Source organism: Camelina sativa, chromosome 18, assembly GCF_000633955.1.
Source record: "Camelina sativa cultivar DH55 chromosome 18, Cs, whole genome shotgun sequence".
Lineage (NCBI taxonomy): Eukaryota > Viridiplantae > Streptophyta > Magnoliopsida > Brassicales > Brassicaceae > Camelina > Camelina sativa.
This window is the reverse complement of record NC_025702.1, coordinates 13,168,712-13,185,861: the sequence shown is the minus strand read 5'-3', so window position 1 is coordinate 13,185,861 and position 17,150 is coordinate 13,168,712. Positions and strand designations below refer to the sequence as shown.

Here is a 17,150-nt window from a genome sequence, read left to right as displayed (position 1 = left end):
TTCTCAAGGTGATTGCCAGTGTCAAAAGGATTGTGACATGAGAAAAGTAAGATTCTTGTGTTGAGTCAAAAAAAAAAGTTCATAGCTTTACATGTATACTCCAAGTTTCTTTGGATCAAAACCAGTGATCTACACTCTTTCATTACAAAGAAACTAAGAAATCTCCTTTACAAAGGAGTTTTCATTGTTGTTGAACAGACTCCATGGGAAGATCTTCAAGCCAAGCCACAACTTCTTCAATCAACGGTCTTCTTCTAGGTTCATGGTCAATGCATCTGCAAGCAATCTCCAACATCTCCAAAACCGTTTTCTCATTCACATTTTCGCGTATTGTTGTATCAATAAGCTCAGCTTCACGCTTCTCGGCCTTCATCTGAAACACCCTAGACACCAAATCTCTGCAGCTTTTCCCTTTACACACTTCCACAGGTCTACGACCCGTAACAAGCTCCAAAAGCACAACACCAAAACTGTAAACATCTCCTCTACACGTCGCAATCAAAGACTGGCTATACTCAGGAGGAATATAACCTAATGTCCCAACCAAATCAGTCGTCACGTGAGTATCGTACGGCCTAAGCAACCTCGCTAGACCGAAATCCGCAAGATGAGCTTCAAACTTCTCATCTAACAGAATGTTACTCGATTTCACGTCCCTGTGGATAACATTAGGTTCACAGACCTTATGCAAGTAAGCAAGCCCGCGCGCTGCACCTTGAGCTATCTTCAATCTCACATCCCATTTGAGAGTCATATTCCCATCCACCCGCTCGTGCAACCAGTAATCCAAGCTTCCGTTCTCCATAAACGAATAGATAAGCAGCCTATCGTTCCCATGCTTGCAATAGCCTTGAAGAGAGACTAGATTCTTGTGTTCTGCTCGAGACAATGCTTCAACTTCTGCTTGGAACTCACGTTCCATCTGCCCGCAGTCACCAGATAGCCTCTTCACCGCTGCTTTCGAGCCATCAGGGAAGTTCGCTTTGTAGACAAGACCAAACCCGCCGCAGCCTATGATGTTAGCCTGGCTGAAACTGTTTGTAGATTTCAACAAATCTTCAACACTCAGATCTTTGCATCCGCAGCTATGGAATAGCACAATCTTTGATGGTCCGAGAGGTTTCGGAACACCGCTGATAGTTTCCTCATCAACGTCATTGATTCGATCGTCCGCGTCTTTTCTTGAAATTCTCAGTAGAATAACAGAAAGAAGCAGAGTGATCCCCACGGCAAGACTTATAGTAAGTAAAACAATGCTGCTTCTCCCGAATCTTCTGCCACTGTTATTACTACGTGAAGAACCTTTCGGATTCAACATGTTACTCATCAGAACATTGCAAGGAGAATCAATAGTGCGACAAAGTCCTAAGTTTCCTTCAAAGCTCGAGTGTGGGAAGCTGTAGAACTGACCTCCAGATGGGATTGCCCCGGTGAGACGGTTATAAGCAACGCTGAACCTCGACAAGAAAGTGAGACTCTGAAACGAAAGAGGAATCGAACCGTAGAGATGATTGTAAGACAACTCAAGAACCTCCAAATTGTCAAGCTGTGAAATGGAGTCAGGTATTGTCCCGGTGAAGTTGTTCCTGCTCAAATCCAGCATGTGAAGCTCTTTCAAACGTCCAAACTCCGGCAAGATCGTCCCGTTGAGGCGGTTGTTGTTCAAATATATAGATGGCGGGAATCTTGAAACTTGATTATAAGGAAGACCGCTTGAGCTCTTGTTCCGCTTGACATAGAGAGGTATTCCGGAAGAGTCAGTCATCTGAGAAGCGGTGCCGTTTAGATGGATTAGATTCTTGAGCTCGGTTATGGCTACAGGGATTTCTCCGGTTAAAGTGTTGTTTGAGAAGTCTATGTAGAACAGACTCTCCATCTTACCAATCCAACGAGGGATAGTTCCATAAAACCGATTCCAAGAGAGATCAAGAACTTCTAGCTTCTTGCAGTTCAATAGCCAGCTCGGAATCCGTCCCCTAAGACCGCAGTTTCCGAGGGCTAATATAGCGAGGTTGTTGAAACCGGTGACATTGTTTGGTATCTCCTCGCCGATGAAGTTCTTTGAGAGGATAAGAGTGGAGAGATTCCTGCAATGCTGCAGCACATTCATTGTCTCAGAGAAATCCACAAAACTGTTGTTGGATAAGGACATGAACAAGAGAGACTTCAGATTCTTGAAGGTGTTGGGGATTTTGCCACTGAACTCGTTTTTCGCCAAACTCAAGATCTTCATCTTGGGACAATGGCCAAGGGAATCTGGAAGAGGTCCGGAGAAATGATTACTAGCGAGATCGAGCACGCAAAGATCGGTAAATACAGTGAAGTTCAGACTGATAGAACCGGATAATGAGTTGTTCCTAAGATCAAGCACCCGTAGTTTTGAGCATTGAGATAAGCTTGGCGGAAACTTCCCCGAGAACTTGTTGGAGCTTACGTCGAGGTGTTCCAATCGAGTGAGGTTACCAAAAACATCCGGGATTACACCAGAGAACCGGTTTTCAGAAATCAACAGAGACTTAAGACCAGAGAGATTGCTCAAGTTCTGGCTTAACTCTCCAGATAAGTAGTTTCCAGAGACTGATAGCTGCTCCAACTCCATGATCGAATAAAGAGAGTCTGGAAGTTGGCCAGTCAATCGGTTGCCGTCAACATGGAGCCGCTGAATAGATTTGCTGCAATTGTACAAGGCATCAAGATTCCCCACCAAACGGTTCATGGACAAATCAAGAACCTGAATCTCACCAGATGAGCTGCAGAGTTCAGGATGAATCTCACCCTCGAACAAATTGTTGCTTACATTAAGCATCACAAGACCAGGAAACCTTCCAACATCTGATAGATTCCCGCTCAGTGAATTGCAGGAAATGTTCAGCGACTGAATCAGCTTTAAACCGGAAACCGTTCCAGAAACTGACCCTGATAACAGATTATGGCTCAAATCAAGAACTTCAAGCTGCTCTAACTTGGAAATCTCCGAGGGCAATTCACCTTTGAGCTGATTACGAGAGAGATCAAGTAACCTCAGCGCACTCAACTCTCCTAAAGACCCTGAAATCACACCTTCCAAACCTTTTTCAGAAAGAACCAACTTTGTAACTCGACCAGAAACATCACTCCCCTCACAAAACACACCATCCCATTCACAACAACGTGAATCATCTAACCAAGATTCAGTAACAGAACCATTCTTCAACGCTCCTGCGAACTCCCGGAGTGCAGATAAGTCGCTGGGGTGACATGTCAGGCTCACAGATGAACCAACAAAGAAGGCCAATAGGAGAATGATCACCATGACTAAAACAAACAGAGAACAAGAGTCTTCTCTAGTCAACTCAAATCATCAGGCAAAAAAAGATTACGCCATCTCCTGTAATCTTTCACCTTCCATAAGGTCACATGCTCATGTCCCAAAAGAATCAAGCTTTCAGAACTTGTAGTTGAAGCAACATTGAGTAAGCAAATTGAAATCAGCAACACGTATCTTCCTGAAATCGAATCCCAAGAAACAGTACTGAAATCAAAGCAGGAAACTAAACAGACCAGACTCAAAATTTAAAAAGCTCGATTGTTACTTAATTAAGTATAAAACTAAAACGCTCACATCCCAAAAACCACCTCGAAAAAAAATCAAGAATCACTAACTATTGAAAGACTTGTAACTTAAGCAAAACAAAATAACTCAAGAGAGTAATAAAGTAAATACCTTTGAAGTAGCAAGCTTAAGCAATCTCACCAATTTTGCCACCAAAAAACCCTTTATTTACCTATTTCCAGATAAAGTTAAAGAGCTTTCGAGTTCACAGCCGCCACTGAAACATCGAGAAGTTTGAATTTTCTTTGAAAGGGAACGATAATTCCAAAGATTTTGTTTACAAGGGTTTATAATAATGTGTCATTTAGAAGAAAGTGCAGGTCTTTTTCAATCAAGAGACAGAACCAATCTAAAAAAGGTAGAGTAGTTGGGATTCAAATTGTCAATGTTTTAACTTTCGAAATCGAATTGATAGAAACAGTGATGGAGACGAAACAGAGAAGATTGAGAAGAAACGGAAAAAAAAAAAGAAAGAAAGTAAAGTTCTTTCGTTTTCTCAAGAACAGTGATAGAGAGTCTCAAAAGTCTTGTGCACCTCCTTAACTTAATTATTATTTTTTTTTATTGTTCTGTCACATTATTTAATCGCAAAATTTTAAATTTTAAAATTACTATTATTTAATTTTGTGGACAAAATCCTGCAAAAGTATTTATTGCAGCTCACAAGTTTATATATAAAAAACCTAACAGTTTGACCATATTTATTCACATTAGATTTAATTTAACAGAAATTAAGAATATGTTTTGTTACAAATCTTAGATTTCTTTTTTTAATTTGGGGAACAAATTATTAGTGGGAAACAACAATATTATTTAGTTGAAATAAAGTCAACAAAAGTTTGTAGTATTAGTCAAAACTTTTTCCACAGGCTTTTTATATACTAGTTTTTTTTTTCTTTTACATAATTTGTCGCATTAAGAAAACAATGGACAAAGTTTGCTTGTCTTTCTCTATTTTTGTATCACCCACTTCTGTCCTTTTAGCACAAGTGCACAACACACAACATACAAATATATGACATTTCTTTTTTTTTGTAATACTTACTAATTCCGTAAGAATTCGATGATCCAAGTAACTAATATTCATTTTAATCTATATAAAGCTGATATCATATATTTGTATATATGGAAATCTATGTAAACCGATTTGTTTCACCAATTTGACACCATTATAGAGTTTTAAGTACTATCGAACGATTAAACGAACGCTTGAACATATATTCATATCCAATACGAATATATATTCAAGCGTCCGTTTAATCGTTCGATGGTACTTAAACTCTATAATTGTGTCAAATTGGTGAAACAAATCCGTTTACCGGTTTTTAAATAATGGGCAATTAATTGACAATTGCACATAAAAGAGAATTAGTGAGTTAGAGATTCATCTAGGTGAAACATTTATAAATTTTTAACCGGAAAAAAACTCAAAGTTGTGAATTTCACTAATTATGAAATTTTCCCAAAGGCCAAAACATAAAAGTCACCACAAAAACCCACTTTTGTCAAGCAAACATGGAAGAGTAGGTAATATTTTTTTTTGGTTTTAAAGAGTAGGTAATTTTGTAACCATTAATTTCCATTTCATTGACCACAAAATCAATCAATACAAAAACCAACTTTCGTCGAGCAAAACAGAAATGAGTAGATAAACTTGTTACATATTTTACCATAAAAATACATGCATATGCAGAATACACATGTAATTTTATTTTCAGACCATATAGACTTTGATTAATGTCAAAAAAAAAAAAGCATATAGACCTTGATATTTGTATCTCCCGGACCTCTCGTGAAAGTTGTGACGCATCGTGGATACTAGCGGTGCACGTGGCGCGTGGAGAGTGACGTTCCATAGAACCGTGTGGGTTCGGTTTGGACTTTCAGGCGGACGTCACGGGACCGATGCCGTGAAAAATGTGGAACCGTTGAAATCCTCAACAACAACAAAAAAAAAGGCCAGAACCACGGGGCCCACGTGAATTTTACATTTTTTTCATTTATGGTTTGCTTATTTGTTCTATTTTTCTGAAGTGGATTTGAGGTTAAGCCGGTCCACTAAACCGGGATCAAACCATGGTTATCAGCTGGTTAAGGGAGAATGAAGAAGTGTGTGTTGAGATCTCATGTGTGAGAGTTTGTTGAAAAACAATGCATAATGGTTAAGAATGAAATCGAAAAGACTCTTTTGACTTTAGTTGGGAATTTGAAGTACGTTACACAAAAGCTTCATATAAAAAATATGAAGTTAGTACGGGAATTATGGTAAATACTAGATAGTATTGTGAGTGCCGTAATACACGATAGATTGCGCCACAACATTATTAAAAATAGTGTTGATTATATATAATAGTTTCATAGTATAATTAATATATTAATAATGTGTATTAAGTATTCTTTGGGAGCATCGAAGATGGAGTGATGTCTATTGATAATGTATTGTATAGTCAACTGCTCACACACCGCAAATCACGTGAAGTCGCCTCCTACTTTGTTTGGTTTTCAAGTCTTCTCTCTAAGATCGAACCTCGAATCTATCACACACTTCAATCACTATTTCTTATTTATTAGTCTTTGATTACTAGTGTTATTTAATTTAATCACCTTATTTTGTCGTCCTCTTTATACTATTGTTGCACTTAACTAACCGATCTATCATCAATCTCAAAGACCTAAGATAATCTGTTTTGGCTAGTACACATAATTTAGGGAGATACAACAATACAATGCATGTTAAAAAAAAATTGTGAGATTTACGTTATGTTGTAAAAGAAGACAAGGACATATAAGCTATAGACACACATGTGACATACCAAAACCAAAAACAAAAATGACCATTGTGTGGTCTTTTCATTCAACTGACCAAGATTATATTGTTGTGTTTAAAATCGGCTGGGTCCTTCTTGGACCATCCAAATTATCCATACCATTGAAGCAACAATACAAAAAACTTTAAAAAATGTTGAGTAACCACCATTGAAGCAACAATACAAAAAACTTTAAAAATGTTGAGTAACCACCATTGAAATAATATCGATCATTCCACAAATGTTAAAAACCATAAATATAATTTTTAAAACTTAAGTTACCAAATGGGGTATATTATTTTGGATCATAAGGATAATTTCTTTGACTTCTTATTTGGATTATTCGGATCAGCGCAGATAAAATCGGATAACCCTACCCCGAAAATACTTCAATCTTAAAAAACTTGAATCTCAGAAAAAAAAAAGATATAGAGGTGGGAGAATTGGATTGGGTAGCCTGTTATTACTTACTATCATATGATAAGATGAATCTGGACATATACTAAGCCCAGCCCATAGAAGTAACCTATAAGGTTGGTTATAATGAAATCCAAAATATCTAAAAAGGTGTATAAAATGCACTTTTGAGTATAGTATAAAGGCATCTCCATTGGTAAGTATCTTACCTGATCCTTAGGCAAAAAAGCACAAAAAATAAATGTAAATTCTGTATTAAGCTAAGGATCATACGTGTTTCATTCTGATTGGGTGAAAAATTAGAGAAATCCAAAAAAAAAAATATTTGACGCGTTTTTTCTTCTTTCCTTTTCTCTCTCTCGTTATATGGCGAAATGAAAGACGAAAATTGATTTGAAATTAATGTATGTTGTTTTTTCAGTTTCGGTTTAATGTAATCGGTTCAATTTTTGATGTTTGCTTCAGCTTTTTTACTTTGAAAAGTTTCGGTTTCAGGTAATCTTGAATGAATATGCTCTTGTTTGAGTTTGTATTCTGTTTCGGTTTGAGTTTCTGTTTGAGTATGAGTTCTTGTTTGAGTTTGGTTTGAATTTCTGTTTGATTGATTATGTTTCATTTTGTGTTGTTGCCTGAAGGTTGCGAGTTTGAGCGGTGATCGCAGAAGAATGAATTATAGAAACAATTCAATGAGACCAAATTGATTCAACATCCGAAAGCAACAACAAGCATGTACTCAGCACCAACAAGGCAAGATCAACTTCATCAGCACCAACAAGGCAAGATCAACTTCAACTTCATTGCTCATGTCATGGTTTGTGCTTGTACTCTTGTACTCAGGTTTTTTCTTTCAAGTTCAACTTCAAGTTTGTATGGATGCAATTTTTTTTCTTCCATGTTTTACTTGTCAAATAAATTCTTAGATTTTTTGAAAATAGAATGCTAAGAAATTTGTTAAGAACTTTACCATTAGGGAGATAATTTTAATTGTTTCTCACAAAAGTTTTTAGCTGAAAAATTTGTACTTTTTATAGTTAAAAACTGCTTAGAAATTTCCTAAGAAATTTACCAATAGAGATGACCTAAGATATTGCAATTAGTTAATTCGTGGAATATACTAGAAGTCCCATAATAATAAAAAATATATAAATCAGGGTAGGGCGGCCATCAACTTGGTCTGAAAGTGACTGAAGTGGAATCCAACTATATGCTATATAGTACACACAAAGATCCAAAGTAATATATAGTCCTTTATCATATTATATAATGATGATCATATACTAAATTCTCAAAATATTTAATATGCATGATTCATGAATATACGAAAAAAGAAGTAACTGTTTTCCCCACATGACATACATTACATATTGTCATTATGCCACTCATTTCCCTCCATTATTCTCCCGTTCCATTATATAAACGATATCGGACTTATTGTGTTAGTAGGGATTTTAAGCGTAATGAAGAATATGATTGGTTGAGACGTTTCTTTACATTTCACTACTCATCATTGTTTAGATATGATATACAAGATTGAGTTTATTGATAAACACTTGTGATCTAGTGGTCCACTGGTCCTATATATAAATCTCCCCCAAAACTGAAGTTCAAACTATAACCTCAACGATATATAGTGTGAATACGTGAAAAAACTATTACACAAGTTGTTTTTTCGTTGTCTTTTATACGTATCAATTGGCCACCGTCAGTACACTGTCACTCCAGCCGAGCTTAAAGCTCGTGAAGTCTTTTGTGTGTATATGCGGTATATAAAGAGAAACATGATTGAAATTTTTTAAAAAGAATTGGTTGGAGAATGATACTAGAATTCAATGGAGTGGGACCAAATGAAAGCATCATTATTAAACGAGAAGAAAATGACAGGATCGTTAGAAAAATGTCAAAAAAGCACAGTAATAAGTAAAAAAAAAAAAACCAATCAATTCTCTACTTTCCATTAAAGTTTAGTTTTTAAGTAAGCAATGTGTAATGTGTGAGTGAGGTTGTGTGTGTGAGAGAGAAAAAGAAGATAAGTGAGAGAGAAAGAGAGAGAGAGAGAAATGAAGTTCTTGTTCCAGTGTCCATGTTGCTCTTGCTTCTGCTTCATGAAACCAAAGCCGGGCAAACCAAAAGTTGTTGGAGATGTAAAACCAAAGGAAGAGAAGAAGAAAGAGGTGAAGAAAGAGGAGATCAAGAAAGAGGAGAAGAAAGAAGAGAAGAAAGAGGAGAAGAAGGAGACCAAAGCTGAAAAGGCCGAGTAAAAATTCTACACTGAAAAAATGTAATTAATTATCCCATTTTCATTTTTAATTTCTCTGCTGTTATTTGATGACTATGAATGCTCAAGTAATAACATGTAATTTTTATGGCTTAGTAACTTTTTTTCCCTCCCAATATGGTTTGATCTCTTATATTATTTCGATGTGGCTTGTTTGGATTTACTCCTTCTGATCAATATTTTGAAGATTATATAAGTTTGTTATTTTTACGTAATTTTCCCACTTAATTATTGTGACATTCTGACATTTTGAGGGTTTGCCTTTTACATGATTCGTATTAGGGTTATTTTAGCAAGTATATGTGTACCAATCAAAAACTAAATTTAGCTAGTTCATTTTGGTCTTGGGTTATAATCATTTAAAAAAAAAAAATCTTTGTTGTTCATAGAGGTTACCGGAAATTGAAAAGTAAACAAGAAAATAGACCAAAACATGACTTTGATGGTTTTCTACATCAAATATAAGTTTTTGGTTTGTTCAATATGGATCGATGAAGTTTTACCATAGCTTAACACATAAAAGATACAACAACTATGGTGTTGGAAAGCGATACATGAATTTGTGTTCCTTTCCTTTTGCAAATACCAAAAGACTCCAATTTTCTATTTTAGTAGTATAGCAATTACCTTATCACAGAAAATGATGGTCATTCTAGTAGAAAAAGTGATTAGTACTAACTACTAAGTACTACCCACCAATATAATTTTTCTAGTCCCATCTCAACAAGCGCGACATTTATTGCGTCTCAACTCTCAAAACTTTCTCTCTCAATCACCTCATATTTTTGGATCTACATATGATCGTAATTGTAAAATTATTGGTTTAAGATACATGTTAAAGTATTGTGTTTATTTAACGAAAAAGTAAGGTAATGTGTTAACTATTTACCATCTATATCAAACCTATATACATTTTTTTTTCCAGTGGAGTAATATTGATAATAGATTCGAAAAGGGTACACATGAAAATAAGAGATTAAACTACAAACCGACACAATGCTTGACTCATAACCCAAAACTAGAAGATGAAGAGATTTTTCGATAAAACATCGCTAGAAACAAAGAAATCTTGTCTCGAGACTATCGAAGCTCACCAGTAAGACTCTTCTTCCCGCACAACAATCTATGAAGACGGGTTTAAACACTTTTTCTTTTTTGACGGGTTTAAACACTTATGACAACAACAAGAGAGTAAGAGTATCTCCATCAAAGTTATAAGCAATATCTTAAGAGTTGCCTAAGTTAAAAAAATAAATCATATTAATGAAAGCAAACAAATTTACCTTAGTGATCGATCCTTATGTTAGATGTTTCTAATTTCCTAAGGATCGAGTTTGTGTCGACACCTGATTGGCTGGGGAGAAAAATGTTTTTTTTTTTCTTTTTTCTTAGTCTCGTTTGCGTCTCTCTCTCTTTCCCAGTTTGCAATTCAGATAGAGAATGGTTTGGATTGGCTTCGATTTCTCCGGTTTCTTCTTCTATCATCTTTGGTTCCGCTCTCATCTCTCCCTTCTACAATCACCACCGGTAATATCGTTCATCAAGACGATTCTGAACCACGTTGATCGGAAACAGAGTTCCGAAACTGGAGGTCGGCGACGGAAAAAACAAAACTCTTATCTAAAAATCCCGCTGGTGTTTCGAATTCGAAGGGTTTTTGTTCGGTATTGTAGTTTTTGATGGAAGATAGTGTGGTTGATGATGTTATAAAGAGGTTACTGGGAGCGAAAGAGGCTCCTATCAAGATTTGCGGTATTCATTTATCCGAACCACAAGTCTTTACAATTTTGTTATTTGATTTGCTTAGATTACGTTTGATTATTAAAACCGGTTTCGATGTTGATTAGCTTATTAGAACTGTTGAAATTGTTAATTTAGAGGAATTTTTACTATGATGATTGGTCAAACTTGTGTTTCTTAGATAGGAGAGCTTGGTTAGTTTTGTAAAAATGCGTATGAATCTGCTGCTTTGTGTGGGGATTGAGTTTCTGGTGAGCGTAGTACCAAAGCTCAAGTCACTCTTTGCACAATTCTCTCAAACAGGTTATTCTCTTTTTGTTCTTATGTATATATATCCCTCGATGATTATAGTTCTCTGTCTGTTTACAAGTTTGTGTTTTGTCTGAGTTCTTGTATCTGCTTGTGTTTATTTTATGAGATCATGAGGCATATGCCTGTTCATCCTAATGTTGTTACTTTGAAAGATACTTATGAAGATGAGCATGCTGTTCATTTGGTTACGGAGCTTTGTGAAGGTGGTGAGTTGTTTGATAATGAATGAACCTTGTTTTTTTACCATTTTCAGAAACTGAACAAGGAGTTGCACAAGCAATTATTCGATCTGTACTGGACTTCAGAAGGGACTATGGCCCAAGGTTTCTGACAACGCAAAAGACCTTATCAGGAAAATGCTTGATCCTGACCAAAGACGTCGTCTTATAAGAATATGATCAGTCTTAGCACATACTTCTTTCTGAAAGGAATTTATTTGACCTGCACATTGTGCTAGAAGGTGACAAAATCATCTTGGAAACAGGTTACTAACTGGTCTCTTTCCCCTTTTTTCTATGTATCTATCAATCATGCTGCACCTATTTCTAGTTGATCATATTCTTACGTTCATTTGATTCTTATCTCTTGGATCTGTTATCTTAGATTGTGGAGGATGCTTTGCTGGTATGGGTTCTGATGGGCATTGCGGTTCTGTTTCTTTCCTCTGTTTTCGGTTGTGTTTAAGACTTCAAATTCATCATGTCCATAAACTAATGAAGATCTTTGATGCTGCGGGAAATTCATTTAAGCTCTCTATGATTGGATGCAAGTGCATTTTTTCTTATGTGAAGAACAAGAAAAATCAGAATTAGGCAAACAAATCTCTTTTAATCATCAAGAACAAAAAAATTTAGTTAAGAACTCCAAATTTAACAACCTCCAATGGACCAATGAAATAATGAAGTTTCTTAAGAAGTTCTTAATTTCACTTTTTTCCAAAATTAAAAATAAAATATGTTTTAAGAAATTTTTGTTAAATCCTTTGATGAGGATGCCCTAAGACTTGGCTTTCTGTTTATTTGATGTATCTTTATCTCCCATGAACCGTAAGAATTAATATGAAATAAATTGTGATAATTATTTTATTAATAAAAACAAAATATCATTATTGTTTAATATCTTAAAATTATATAAGATAAAATTGTCTTTAACTTTAAAATTATAAAACAAATATTTTATTCTTGAATTACTAAAAAATTATTGAAAAGTACAATGTTATGGTAACTATATACAATATTGATAAATGATACATCATAAGTAATATATTTACTTACAAAATATGTTGTCCAATTATAACGCCCGCAAACCAAAAGGACGATTGTAGGGTGGGTGTCGATCGACACCAAAAATTCTGGTTTGGTTGGTTTAGTTTAAATCGTCAGTTTGAAGCGGTTTGAGATTTGGGAAAACCCTAGATTGTAGTATTTAAGGAGAAGATCGACTTTGGGGGTTTGTTTAGCCTCCTTGTCCTTCCATAGAGAATATGAAAGAAAAAGAGAAAGTCCCTAAAAGTTTCTTGAGAGTTCATGGAAGTTCTTCTGAAGGTTTCTAGACTTGTTTTGGTGTGTTCTGAGCGTTAGAAGGGAGAAGGCTTGGATCTTGATGTTTTTTTGTTATTTTCTTTCTAAATCAAGATGAGTGTGTGACAATGACTTATATAAGGGATTGGATGTGTGTTTTGTGTGTGTTTTGGTGATTGATTGCTTGTTTACCTGTTTGTGTGTGGTTGTCATGGTGGTTGTGGCATGTTGAGATCGAATTTGGTGTCATGGAGCCGAGAGGATTCGGAGGAGATCGTGTTCAGCGAAGCTCCGTGCAACTGCGTCGATCGATGTAAAGAAAGCATCGATTGATGCAAAGAGTGCGTCGATCAATGCAATTAGGAATTTCGAGCAGACGCGAGGTCGATCGATACGAGGAGTGCATCGGTCGATACAGTTAGGGATTTGGAGGTTGCATCGGTCGATGCAAGGGGTGTGTCGGTCGACGCAAAGATGTTACACCGGTCGACGCAAAGATGTTACACCGGTCGACGCAAAGAGTGCGTAGGTCGAGGCAAGATCGCAGAGTTAAGCATGTGTTCAGAATTTTCTGGTTTGCTTGTTTTCGTGCATTGGTTGTGTTTGTCATTTCGCTTGTGTGTATAGCCCAGTAGATGGGAGGATCGCCTCACTAAGTATTTTTGATAATACTCACGCATCAGAATTGTTGTTTGTGGTGTGCGTGTATGTGACGTGAAATCATGGCGATGAGGAGGAGCATAATCTAGGGTCTCGGTTATTGTGTTGTGGTTATGTTTATATGTTATTGGAACATTCTATAGAAGTATGAAAGGTTGTTGGATAGAATGGTTAGAAATGATATCGTGTTGATGTTTTATCGGAGTTAGTTGTGAGTTATGTTTCATTTGTGCATGTTATTGGATATTGGTTTATTATTGGTATTATGGTTGGTTAGTAATGTTTATGCGACTGGTTTAATTAAGTAGTATGAGATGCTTGATTGATACAAAAAAAAAAGAGTTGTCTTGTTTCACCAATAAAACATAAATTGTATTGCAATTAATACATCAAATTTTATTAAAATGAGTATTTTTTTTTACATCAATAAGTTTTTCTTTTTCTGGCAAACATTATGGGAGTAACATTTTAAAAAATTAATACATATACAATAAATTATATATCTATTATAATAAAGAAATATAGAAAAAGAAATAAAAGAGAAAATCATTATTTTGGACAATATGCTACACAAATTAAAGAATAAAAACATCTTATAATATATAATATTAAATTATAGTTTGTCTTAAATATAAATATAAATAAGATAATGTATATCATATAAAGTTAATTGAAAAAATACATTAAAATATTAAAGAGAAAATAACACATGTTGCAAGAAGAGAGTGTCAAATGAAAATTTCTTAGAGAAAAAAAAACTCATTATTTTGGACAATATACTACACAACTTAAAAAATAAATTAAATATCTTATAATGTATAATATCAAATTATATTTTATCTTAAATATAAATATAAATAAGAAAATGTATGTCATATAAATATAAAGTTAATTGAAAAAATATACTAAAAATATTAAGATAAAATAATACACAATTTTTTAGAGGTTGTCAATGAAAATCTTACTTTATTATATAAGATATACTATCTGTAAAATAATTTTGCAAAAATGTAAACTCAAACGAGAGAAATAAATATATCAGAGTAGTTGCCTAGTTGGGCCTTAACTATCCGGCTTTACTTGGACTTCAAAGCCAACCGTACCTTTTCAAAAGCCTTTGTAATGTGGCTAAAGAAGAACAACACCTAGTAGTTGGCTACATCTATTAGAGAATTTGGAAACAAAAATTACAACCATACTTAGAGTTAGACCTAATCACTGCTAAACTAGTAGTTTTACTAGATTTCATTTTCATAATCTTTAAACTGAAACAAACAAAAAAAGTATATGAAAAAAAAAAAAGAAACCTATTTTGTCAATATATTTAACAAATTTGAATAAATATATTTCAATAAAGATATAGACTAATTAATAAATTTGAAAATATCCAGCATTCAAATAATTTTGTTTAGGAAGTGAATTAAGAGGTGAGTCAATTCTCACACGTCTTATCATAAATGACTTTGATTTTGTTTACAAAAAACGTTCAAATCCTCTTATTACCTTACCAAAAACACATTCTCTTTAATATAAAGAAACAAAGTAACCTGTCACCAATCTCCGTATTCCATTTCTGTAAATTCTCAGAGATTTTCTTCGATTCTCCTTAATCTCCTAAACTATCCATATATATTCATTACACAACTTTACCTATTCCACAACTCAAACACAAACACACACACACATACAAAAAAAAAAAACCCTAATTTTCCATCAGATCTCCGAAACCATGTCGGCGATCATGAAAACTCTTTGTTTCTCTTTCATCATTCTCTCTTCTTTTGCAACTCTCTTCTCCGTCGCTGATGCACGGAGGTTCAACGTCGGAGGTAACGGCGTTTGGGACATGAAACCTCAAGAAAACTACAATACTTGGGCTGAAAGAAACCGTTTCCAAGTCAATGACACTCTCTGTAAGTTTCTATCCTTTTGCTAGGGTTTGAAAGTTTTGGAGGCCTTTTTGTGATTGTAACCAATCTTTTTGCAGATTTCAAGTATCCAAAGGGTTTAGATTCGGTTCTAGAAGTGACGCAAGCTGAATTTGATGACTGCAACGTCTTTAACGCTATCAAGAAGTATAACAATGGTGAAACTGTTGTGACTCTTGATCGTTCTGGTCCTTATTATTTCATAAGTGGTACTCAGGAACACTGTCGAAAGGGACAGAAGCTGGTCGTTGTTGTCCTCGGCGTCAGAAATCACCCCAAGGTTCCTATTTCTCCGGCGAAACCTCCTTCATCGGCTCAGGCTCCTAAAGCTCATTCCCCTGTTTCACCAGTCGCTCCTGCTCAAGCTCCTAAATCTCATTCCCCTGTATCTCCCGTTGCTCCGGCGAAACCTCCGTCTATGGCTCAACCTCCGAGATCCTCTGTTTCTCCATCACAACCACCTAAATCTTCTTCCCCTGTTTCTCACTCACCAGCTCTCTCACAATCGCATGCTCCTAAGTCTTCAACCACTCCATCTCCATCCCCTGTTTCTCACTCACCATCGAACGCTCCATCTCACTCCCCGGTGACTCCATCTCCAAGCCCTGTATCTCAGTCACCATCGAACGCTCCATCTCACTCTCCTGTGACTCCATCTCCAAGCCCTGTTTCTCAGTCACCATCGAACGCTCCATCTCACTCTCCTGTGACTCCATCTCCAAGCCCTGTTTCTCAGTCACCATCTAACGCTCCATCTCACTCTCCTGTGACCCCATCTCCAAGCCCTGTTTCTCAGTCACCATCGAACGCTCCATCTAACGCTCCGGCGACTACACCTCCATCACCATCCCCTGTTTCTACTCCATCTCCTGTTCAGACTCCGGCATCATCTCCATCTGATTCGTCTACACCTTTGTCGCCTTCACCTTCGGACTCAACAACACCTTCCGCCGATAACATTACGGCCCCGGCGCCAAGTCCAAAGAAAAACTCAGCAAGTGGTGTGGCAGTTACTTCGGTTATGACTACATTATTGAGTGCGGCTTTCACCTTTTTGATGTTCGCTTGAGATAAAACAATTTGTGTTTTGGTGTTTTCGCTTTAGATTTATCTTTTTATTCTATTTCTGAGATTTATTGTTCTTGTCGCAACTCTTTCGGTTTTTTCTCTTTGTGTCGTACTTTCACATTATTGGACTATTTTTTTTGGTCATAAATATCATTTCGTTGTTCTAAGCATTATTTGAGTTTGAATGATTTATATGTGCTTGGTAATTTTACTTGACTTGGAAATTTTAGTACATGACTCATGAGAGAAACACATTAAAGTTTAAAAACAAAAAAATTATGGCTAGTCATTTGTAATAAGTTTATCAACCTATTTTGGTTATACAGCTAATGATTTTGAATGAGAAGAATATCAATCTCTCAATTCAAATATCTTAGATATAATTGAATATATTGAGTATACGTTTTTAATATTTCAATGTTTCACATTCAAAACAATCATGGATATATTTGATGTATTTGCCTTAATTGCGGGTCAAGATATTAGTTCTTCAGTAATAGTAATGTAATAATGTAATAATGTTACAATATAATGTCACATTCAGTCCAAAACAAATGTGTCGTTTTTGCAACGTCCGTCATTATCTTCTAATTAATTTATCTATAAATAATTTCGTAATATCTCGAGAACATTATCAACGTTGCATGTCTTTATCGGTTTGTTGCGGGTTTATAAAAAAATCATATTTTAAATTTTGTTTTAAGAAAATATCAAAGTAAAAACGAATATCGAAAAAAAAAAAACAAATTAGGTATAACTTTCAGTATTATGTAGCATTCTTATCTTAGCAAAGCGAACTTGCGATATTGTGGACTTGAGGTCTTAAATAGT

At 35.4% G+C, this 17,150-nt stretch overlaps 3 protein-coding genes and 1 long non-coding RNA gene across 5 annotated transcripts; 3 read left to right on the top strand and 1 right to left on the bottom strand.

Moving 5' to 3' along the window:
* On the bottom strand, positions 39-4,116 carry LOC104761413 (phytosulfokine receptor 2). Of its 2 annotated transcripts, none has more exons than XM_010484490.2 (2): positions 3,704-4,116; positions 39-3,485 (listed from the first exon to the last, which is right to left on the bottom strand). In XM_010484490.2, the coding sequence occupies exon 2, from the start codon at positions 3,290-3,292 to the stop codon at positions 182-184; it is 3,111 nt and encodes a 1,036-aa protein (XP_010482792.1). In that variant the 5' UTR covers positions 3,293-3,485; positions 3,704-4,116; the 3' UTR covers positions 39-181. The 2 variants fall into 2 exon arrangements, with proteins under 2 accessions (XP_010482792.1, XP_010482793.1); XM_010484491.2 differs by having other exon boundaries at positions 39-3,481.
* Positions 8,791-9,306, top strand: LOC104761412 (UPF0329 protein ECU05_1680/ECU11_0050-like). The gene has a single exon (XM_010484489.2). It carries the CDS (start codon positions 8,874-8,876, stop codon positions 9,072-9,074), a length of 201 nt encoding a protein of 66 aa, XP_010482791.1. The 5' UTR covers positions 8,791-8,873; the 3' UTR covers positions 9,075-9,306.
* Positions 10,075-11,902, top strand: LOC104761411. The gene is made up of 3 exons (XR_763181.2): positions 10,075-10,843; positions 11,397-11,627; positions 11,747-11,902. It is a non-coding gene; the product is annotated as an uncharacterized LOC104761411 (long non-coding RNA).
* On the top strand, positions 14,848-16,492 carry LOC104761410 (early nodulin-like protein 2). Its single transcript, XM_010484488.1, has 2 exons — positions 14,848-15,236; positions 15,311-16,492. Exons 1-2 carry the CDS (start codon positions 15,053-15,055, stop codon positions 16,318-16,320), a joined length of 1,194 nt encoding a protein of 397 aa, XP_010482790.1. The 5' UTR covers positions 14,848-15,052; the 3' UTR covers positions 16,321-16,492.